Source organism: Acinonyx jubatus, chromosome E1 (assembly GCF_027475565.1).
Source record: "Acinonyx jubatus isolate Ajub_Pintada_27869175 chromosome E1, VMU_Ajub_asm_v1.0, whole genome shotgun sequence".
Classification (NCBI taxonomy): domain Eukaryota; kingdom Metazoa; phylum Chordata; class Mammalia; order Carnivora; family Felidae; genus Acinonyx; species Acinonyx jubatus.
This window is the reverse complement of record NC_069397.1, coordinates 34,512,005-34,521,086: the sequence shown is the minus strand read 5'-3', so window position 1 is coordinate 34,521,086 and position 9,082 is coordinate 34,512,005. Positions and strand designations below refer to the sequence as shown.

At 55.1% G+C, this 9,082-nt stretch overlaps 1 protein-coding gene across 2 annotated transcripts; it reads right to left on the bottom strand.

Moving 5' to 3' along the window:
• Positions 1–3,996: 3,996 nt before the first annotated feature.
• MRPL27 (mitochondrial ribosomal protein L27) lies at positions 3,997–9,061 on the bottom strand. Of its 2 annotated transcripts, none has more exons than XM_027034058.2 (4): positions 8,932–9,061; positions 6,671–6,802; positions 6,190–6,257; positions 3,997–4,396 (listed from the first exon to the last, which is right to left on the bottom strand). In XM_027034058.2, the coding sequence occupies exons 1-4, from the start codon at positions 8,969–8,971 to the stop codon at positions 4,190–4,192; spliced, it is 447 nt and encodes a 148-aa protein (XP_026889859.1). In that variant the 5' UTR covers positions 8,972–9,061; the 3' UTR covers positions 3,997–4,189. The 2 variants fall into 2 exon arrangements, with proteins under 2 accessions (XP_026889859.1, XP_026889858.1); XM_027034057.2 differs by lacking the exon at positions 8,932–9,061 and adding an exon at positions 7,227–8,739.
• Between the last annotated feature and the right edge of the window lie 21 nt (positions 9,062–9,082).

Here is a 9,082-nt window from a genome sequence, read left to right as displayed (position 1 = left end):
AATCCTCTCCTGGTGGGGCCCCTGGGGTCAAGATCAGGATTCAGGGCAGGCGGGATGTGGACGGGGTGGGGGTGGGGGTCTTCTGGGGCAGGCTGGACCCCTAGGCTGCTGGGATAATTCCTTTGGAAGGAGAGGGGGAGATCCCTCGCAGAGAGGCTTTTGTGTTTTGTGGCCCATGCCCGGTTTCCAGAGCAACCGTGGACGCCTCGGTTCCCTTAGAGGCAGGAGCGGAGACCAGAGGACAGCCAGTTGGCATCCGGAGCCCAGTTACCTGGGCCAATGGGAAGTGGCGGGCCAGAGTTCCTGCGAGGTGATCTGGAACGGAGGAGTACAGAGGTCTGGGCCAGTTGGAGCTCCCCTGGCTGGCCATGGGGTGTAGAAGAAGCTGAGCCCATTCCTGCCAAAACCCCTTCTGAAGGTTGTAGAGGGGACTTGGTGGCTGCCAGGTCCACAGAGGGGAGCGCCCTCTGTGGGACAGGAGGTCCTGGCACCGTACTGGCAGGTCCAGCAGGGGCAGACCTGCTCACAGATACCCTGCCTCGAATGCAGTTGCTCCTCTGGGCCAGAGTTCCTGGGCTGGGGGTGGCCTGGTGACAGCAGTCCTGTGGCCCTGCCGACTGTCTTCAAGGTGGCTCAAGGCCGATGCCCTGTCTTGGCACCCCTCTGCCACTGCTGTTCTGCATGCAGAGACCACCATGGGCAATAGCCTCCTTCCTCGTCCTAGTTGTAGCCACTGGTGAGTCCCAGGGTTGGATCAGATGTACCCTTGACCCCTCACCGTAGGCCAGAAGCCCAGCCTCTTCATCTATAGGGTCACCTAGGGTAAGCCACTTGGGAAGAATGCTGTGTATGGCTAGTCCCTTCCCTGCCGAGTTCTGAGATGCCACAGTCTGTCACAGTGGAGAAGGGGCTGGGCACTGGGGTCAGAGTTCAGGCTCTGGAGTCCTCCCCTTTCCCTTCAGACTCACAGCTTCTAAGGGTGCCACAAGTTCCTTCTCCTCAAGTTTGTCCCTCTCTAAAGTCCTTACACACATCACTTCCCCGAACTGAAGAAAGAGACAGGATAAAGCTACATGGCTCTCCTAAATAAATCTCTGCCCGCAGGGGGTTGATGCAGCAGCAAAAAGGGAGCTGCCCGCACCCCAGTCTCCCCTGCCTGTCAAGCTGATGTCAGACTGGCCAGCTCAACCCTACTAAACTTCTGGAGCAGGATTCCAATGTGGGGAGGTGAGGTGGGCCTGTGCGTGCCAGGTCCAGGCTGGACCCTTGACCTGTGCCCCTGGGGGCGGGGAGGAGGTAGCGTTACGGACTCTGCACTCCCAGCCTGGGTTCCCTTGGGGCCAGAGCATCAGCATGGAAAAGGTTAATAACGTTGTCAGCGTCCTGCCTGGTTATTGTTAACTGGGACCCAGTGCTGGGAGCTGCTGGTGAGGACAGTGGTCTCATCCCAGCTCTACAAGCAACTGGAGGCCCACCCTCTCCCTAGTTCCCAGGGGAAAGCCCAGAGCGCTGCCTTCACTGGAGAGAGGTGGTGACTACAGTCAGGCTGCTCCCCAGGGACAGGATACCGTTATGGGAGCCTGGGTACAGAGAGCAAAAGGAATCATCTGACCTGTAACCTCCCCAGGGCAGGAGGAGGAGGCTTTCTCTGACTCTCAAAGGTCATCAGAGCCGGCTGCCAGGTCATGTGAGAATGAGCTAGTGGTCAGAGAGGACTGGGATCTCTACACCGGGTGCATCTCTGAGATGCAGAGGATTGAGCTCTGTGCCTTGGCCTGGAGACAACTAGAGGGGAGAGAGCCATAGGGACAGAAGGGGTTGGGCTCTGCTCTCTTGCTTGCTGACCCCAAATCCTGAGTTTACTCAGTCATCCTTCATGCTCCCCAGGACTGCCACCCTTCCTGCTTCCATACCACGGGACACCCTAGCGAAGTCCAGGCAGTGGGAAGCTGCTGAGATTCCCAGGGGACACACGTGAGGGAGGATCCTTGGGACTGTCACCCGGGAGTCAGCAGAGAGATGTTGGGGTGGGGGGGAGGGACGGGAAGGGAGGGGAGGCTGAAGTCAGGCCAGGGGCTCAGGGTGGCTAGGGATGGGATGATGCCTAGAGACTTCTGGGAGCGTAGGCCGAGTGGTACCCCAATCTCAGACTCATCCTGGGGAAGAAGCTCCCCCAGCTAAGACCCTTAGCTGGATGGAAGCTAAAGGGTCATGTGTGCCTGCCTGCCCCCCTTCAGCTTTTCTTGGTCACAGGGCTATTCTGTGCGTGGCTTCCCAGCAGCTACCAGCTGCCTCTGTGGCAGCTGGCTCACCTGCCCAGCTATGAGAGTATTCGAAAGAAGACCCAGCAGCAGCAGGTTCACCAGCTGATTGCACGGCGCTTCGGGATCTGGGCCTGCAGAGAGGCGAATGTTTGGCATTCCTAACCTTGGGCGCCTTGGACAACTGAGCTTTTGTTCATATTACTCTGATACATAATGCCCAGTTAGAGCCCAGGGTGAGGAAGGGGTCACTGGTGGAGAGCCCCAGGCTTTGAGAGGAGGCCCCACTTCACCTCTTCGGGTGGAGGGAAGGATGGCAGACCCCAGCCCAGGGGGGGGGTCTGCCCTGGGATTCAGAACAGGCTCCTGCGGAAGGGATTCTGTGCAGCCAACAGCTCCACGACTCAGCGTGTCTCCAGGAAGGAACATCACTAGGGGAGAGGAGACATAGGAAGCTGAAGCCAAAAGAAAGGACGTGTGTACGGGCGGGTGGAAAGGCTGGTGTGTCAGGGAACGGCTAAAGCCTTTACTCTCCTATCCCTCAGCTGTCACCAAGTTGAGGAGGCGAGGCCCTCAGGTCACTGCCTGCACCACGACCGAACTGCGGCTCTGCTCATCCACCCCATGAAGCGACACCTGCTCTGCTCAGGGAAACACCACTGTGTAGGAGGAACACCCTCTTCCATCCTGCCCCTTTCTGCTTTTCCAGAGGACTGGCAGGGACGGTGCTGAGCCTACAGAGACACCTCCAGCCATCTCCCCCAGCTGGGCCTTGGTACCTGAGCCCCCACAAGAAGGAAGCCAAAGTGAACCTCAACAAACCCTGGGCCACCTCTGCCAAGGATCTGCAGGAGGTGGAGAATCTGGGGTCGTGTCCTGAGAAAATAAGGTGACAAGTTAAAGGCAGACCTTCTTAGGTTGGGAGGCTTCTGTGCCCCGGTCCCTGAAGCTCCTGCCTGCAGGGCTGAAAGTCCTTGGAAGGAAGCCACTGGACCCTACAGGCCCTGCTGGGGCTGCAGCCCAAACTGCCCACCCCCAACAGCCAAGACAGCCCTCTGCCCCAGCTGAGACTTTCTTCCTGGCCTTGCCACTCGAAGCCAAGCGTCTAAGGTCTTGGGCTGGACTGACAGTGAAGGCCCCAGCCCAGTCCAGGCCCAGATTGAGTTCCTAAAGCCAGATCCTTTGCTGTTTATGGTTTGTGATAGATCAAGAACCAGAAAAGGATGTGAGGTGGGCGTGTCTTTCCCCAGGAAATGGAAAGCAGCCCATTTGTCACCCATTCTGCCTCATCACTGAAAGGACCTGGGTATTCCAGGGTAGATGGGGACTTTCTACGCTGGACCCACAGAGTCAGACAGGGGTTGACCATGTGGCCACTCCTGGGGCTGCAGCCCCAGCTCCCTCCAAATATGGCTCCAGGAGAGGACATGACCATGTTGCTTCCTTTACGGCCCCTCCCCCACACCCCCACTCCCCCCAGGACCCGGCCTGGGATGGGTTCCTGGGGGAGAAGGAGCAGTGACACCCTCAAGCACAAGCTCTCCTCCTCCTTCCCCTCGGGGAGATGGCTCTAAAGCAATCCCTTCTCAAACACACTCCCCTCTTCTCTTTTCCTCACTCTGGCAGGCCGCTTCTCTGCTTTGAGGGTGCTCCGTGGTGCACACTACAGAACGTGGGTAAGGGCCAAAAAACCAGCAAGCAGCGCCATCCAGGTTTATCCCCACACAGCACAGACTCATGACTCCAGCACACTTTATTTCTGGCCCCAGGTCAGGTCTCCCAAGAGCCAGTCACTTCAGAGTCTTCTGCAATCACCACCAAACAGACGTCCTCAGCAGACCTTGTCGTGCCAACCCTTGACTTCTGCTGCTGCCATCCTCTCCTGTCACCCGGGCTCCAGTCTCTGTCCGGCGGCCTCGACCAGGAGTTCAAAGCATAGCCACCAGTTTGAAGGTGCCCTCAGGCTTGGTAGGAACCACATGGACAAAAGTCTTATAGAGCACAGCACCCTTGGGCAGCCTGGTGACCAGGTCCACAGCCTCCGCGTTGCTGGGACTGGGCACATAGACCTCCTTAGTGTAGCGGACTATCCCCTCCTCCAGGGCATAGAGGTACTTCTTCTTCCCCAGCCCCACCTGCAACACAAAGACCCAGTCAGCTGGACCGACGGCCAGGTGGTCCATCCCAGGGCTTCAGAACAAACTTCTCGAAAGGATTCAGGCCCTGGGCCCAAACGGGAGATCAGAAAGCTCTACCCTGGGTTCCCTTTCCTACTGCTTGGCACTTCCTTGACTTCTACTTCTTTACCGACCCTGGGACAGAAGGGGGAAAACAAAAACTCCGACAGCCAATCCACAGGGTTGCTCCGTCCCCGAAGGCTGGGATCTGGACCCGTGTCTGTGCAGCTGGCCAGAAGCCACACCAGACAAATCCCCAAACCCCAGGCCCGGGGAAACTGCCCCTCATCACTGCCCCTGGAAGCTTGCCTCGCTTAAAATGAAAAAGCGCTGGAGTTGTCAGAGTAAACATACGTTTGCCATATTTTCATCCAAACAGTGATCTCTAAAGTTCAGGCTTCACGGGAAGGACAGAGCAAGGCCATATGTATGGCAACACGTACACTAACAAAACAGCAGTACCAATGGTATCCGCTGATATGTGCATCAACTCGGTTAACTCTCACCTGCCGGGGCAGCTGTTTATTTCTAGCTGTTCTTTGGGCGAAGACTATGAGCAGAGAGTAAACTAAATAAACTACGAGTTGCATACACGGTTTGTAAACTGTATGTATTTCGGCATTTTTCTTTTAGAGCTTGAGATTGGCAACACGGTACTCAGTATTTCTCTGACTAAAGGAATGAGCCCTGGAGCTAGAGTGCCTGGTTCAAATCCTAGCACGACTACCTACTATCGTGTGACCCGGACGAGCTGTGTTACTTCACTGTGTCTGGGTTTTCTCATCTGCAAAACGGGGGTAATATTAACTGCTTTATGGGGTCAACTCGAGGAATTAAACGAGTTCATCATTAAGAGCTCAGAATACTGCCTAGCTCACAACACGTTAGCTTTTGTTATTGTCGCTGTTATTACTTTGGCAAGTCCCAAGAGTTAACACAGCCACACAGCCAATGTCTCAAGTTCTAAAAGACAAAGCTCCTGCAAGTACAATCAATTCACATACAAATTAGCATTTCTGACGTAAGTATTGGCTACTATCAGTCTTTCGGTGCCTCCTAAAATTGCCAAAAAAGGGGCGGTAGGGGAAACGGATTCCAAAGGAAACCAAACCAACATTTAAGATAACGTGAAGAGTCTCGTACCGATCTGCGTTGACAAAGATCTTTCCTACGTCAGAAAGTAATCCCAGCTTGCTGAAGCTGAAATCCCTGCCTGCTGTAGACCTGATTTCTTGCACGTCCGCTGTATTTATTAAATCCAAACTATCTTTTTCAGCCATCTATTAACTTCGTGCAAAAGAGCGATTAGAAAGAAAGAAAAAGGAATACACTGGAATTAGCTTCCCCAGATTCAAAAAATATCTCAGATCACTAAGTGTCTCCTCCTCTAACAGGTGGGGGTTAGAAAGGAGACCCGAGAGAACCAGGCTGCTGCTACACAAGGCAAGGCACAGTGACCGGGAGTCAGGCATCCCTCGCATGAACCCCAGCTCTGTCACGTGGACCCCTCCACTCTCTAAGTCTCTGGCATCTTACCTGGACAATGGAAGTGCCATCACAGTGCCATCACCGCATCACAGGGATGGGCTAAGGATGAAACGAGATAATGCAGGCCCAGGAAGCAAAATGATGATTGGCATTTGATAAGTACCCAATGAACGCAACTGTTTTGTTATTTACTATCATGCTTAGGAGCACAGAGAGGTGGTCCTGGGAAAGAAAAAAGGGGAAAGGGCCATGGAGCAACTCACATGGGCACCCGGGTGCCAACGGAAGTGGCGCTGAGTCGCAAGGATGTTGCCGGCATGAACGTAGTGATCTAAAAGAGAAGTCCACAAGCACACTGACGCTGGGCCCCAGTGCTGGGGCAGCACAGCTAACTGCTGGGAAAACACACCGGCCCTCGCTTTCCTGGACCAAGTGCCACACGCCGACCTCTAAGCCTGACCCTGGACAAAGTCAATTTCTTCATGCAGCAGCAGCTCCGGGTCTCCCTCTGCCAGTTGTCTCTCTCCAGTCACGTGGCCCAGGTTCACAGCTATCTGCTCTTCCTCAGGACCCCCTCCCTGCCCCAGGTCTTCTCTGCATCTGGAATCTGGAACCAAGTGCTCTGGCGAGCTAAGTGCAGAGCAGAGGACCAGGCGTGTGCGTGGTTTTCCTGTTCTGCAAAGGAATGCTGGGGACAGCACGGGAGGGGGCAGGTGGGAAGTGGAAGCCAAGGCACACCCTCACCCTCCATTTTCTTGAGGCCAAAGCGTTTGCCTGGTGACTTTCCACCCAGGTTTTTGGAGCTGCCGCCTGTCTTCTTGGATGCGTATCGGACGGCAAGAGACGCAGTCTGAGGGGGGCCCAGCAGGGTTGTAACTGCAGACAGAACAGAAAAGTTGTTCAGAGAGGCTCCCAATCACTCGTCCTCTGCCTCAATGGGCCATCTGCTAAGCTGAGAGGTGACGGGGGGGGGGGGGGGGCAGTGGCAGGGGAGGGGAGGAAGATATGTGAGCAGAAATGCCACTTGACTGTGTTGGTTTTCAGGGAGTGTCTGCAAGCCCTTGGCCTTCTCCCACGGCAGGGGACAAGTCGTTCCTTGTATTGTCCTGGGTGTATGCACTCATGCGAAGAGTGTGTGTGGCCAGGGGAGGTGATGGGTAGTGAAATATTCACGGAAGATAAATAAACACCATGTGCCCTGGGTCCTGACACATTCAGTCCTGTTGAGGAGAGACAAACACCACAGAAACGTAAGCCATCAAGAGGACACCACAGAGCTGCTGGCTTCAGCCTCACTCACCACATGTTGTCAAAGCTCCAGGCACTGCGGAGGGGCCAGACCACAGGGCCCAGCAACAGGACACCCAGACAGAGGGTCCTGCTTTGGCCTCACCCACCACTTTCTCAGCCATCCACCCATCCACTGCACACCAGATACGTGTAAACAAAAAAGGGCAGCTTCTCTGAGGGTGGCTCCCACAGGCTCCCAGCCATTTCAGAAGGCTAGATTCTCTTGGGCAAGCCTATCCAGCACAGGTCCTAGCCAAGACTGACACCCTGCCCTTGACAACCTGACCTCCCCATACGCATTCCGAAATGCTCAACGGCATTTACTTCTGAAAAAGGAAGTGAACTAAAATTCACACTAACCAAGCTAGAAGCCCCTTGCTATATGACAAGCACAGGGCTGGCAGTCCTTGCTTTCAGGTGTCCGGACACGGCCAGGGCTATGCCAGAGTCTTTAGAGAAGTCTTGTGAGTCCCCGGAGCCTACAAGTTCAGTGTTCCTGAAACCAGGTTTCTGAAGCTTTAATGAGCACAGAGAGTAGCTGGGGCAAAGGACCAGATATAAATGCTCAAAAAGACATGTTAAATACCCAGCACCGGGATCTATCTACCTTTAAACCTATTCGTTTATTCATCCTCTTATTAACCTGAAGAATGGGGCTTTTGTTTTACCTACATTTTCTCTTTCATAAATCTTTGCCTTTCAGCCTACTCCCCATCCTTCACCTCAAAGTAAATGATGCGACTACCTATGCAGTTGCTCAGGAAGAAATCAAGACCTTGCAGATCGCTCACATATCCAGCTCATCTTGGCTCATCTCACATATCCAGCTCACCAGCAAACTCTGGGCTCTATCTCCCAAACAGATCTTAAAAACCACCCACCATTTCCCTCCAAGTTCACTGACACTAGCATCTTGGGGAAATCCTCTCTCATCAAGGCTCCCATTTCAGCTTCCCATCTGGTTTCCTCGTTTCCTCTCTTAAAACCCTCTTTAAATTCACGTAAGAGCAGCTGTTTGCTTCTCAAAATGTAACACTGGCGTGAGTCACTCTCCGGCCCCTCATTCTCTGACAGGGCTAGGCCTCCTATCGTGCTTTGGGTCTTAACTTAGATGTCACCTCCTGAAAGGCCTTCCCTAATCACCAACCCCCCGCGCCCAGAAAAGACACCCCCACACACGTATTTTTGCTTTCCTTAACAGCACGTGTCACAATTTAAAACCATTTTGTGTACGTGCTTATTATGTATTGGCTTCTCCACTAGAAAGAACCGGTCCGGGGGACAGAGACTGTCTTCATCTTCTCTGCTGAGATCCCCAACACCGAACCACAGTCTAGCACAGAGACCGAGCGGGTTATTGGGGGGGGGGGGGGGGGGGGCGGGACACCAATGTACAGTATTTATAGATGAAGGGATCCAAATACACCAGGAGTGGAAGCGAGGTGCCCAAGTCACCAAGCGCCAGGGAAGCTGTACTGGCGCGCCCGGCAAAGGAAGAACACGTGCTCCCCCAACCCATCCACCACCCACTGCCGGCCGCCCGAGGGGTGTCACGTGACCGGTGACAGCCGCCCCTCGAAGATCGTGGGCCCTCCCACACGCCCGACTCCGCGCCCAGTGTCCTCCGCAGAGAACGGCCTCCACCCCCAGGCTCCCTGCAGGGCCCCCGCTCCGCCGGCACCCCTCGCCCCGCAACAGCCGCGGCGTCCCGTTACCGGCCGCCCGCGTCCTCAGCGCCAGCGCCGCCAACGCCATATTTGCCGTACATTCGCTTCCGGTCTCAGAGACCTGCTTCCGCTACCGGGCGATCTACTTCCGGGGTCTTCGCGGCGGTTGAAAAAGTGGCGCGGGGAGTGGCTGGGGAGC

Excerpts from the sequence above, each read along its gene's own strand:
- MRPL27 (XM_027034057.2), bottom strand. The coding sequence starts at position 7,338 with ATGGCTGAGAAAGTGGTGGGTGAGGCCAAAGCAGGACCCTCTGTCTGG. Across the intron at positions 6,258-6,670 it reads TGGCCTCAAGAAAATGGAGG|ATCACTACGTTCATGCCGGC; the intron begins GTGAGGGTGTGC and ends CTTCTCTTTTAG. Across the intron at positions 4,397-6,189 it reads GTTGGCACCCGGGTGCCCAT|GTGGGGCTGGGGAAGAAGAA; the intron begins GTGAGTTGCTCC and ends TTTGTGTTGCAG.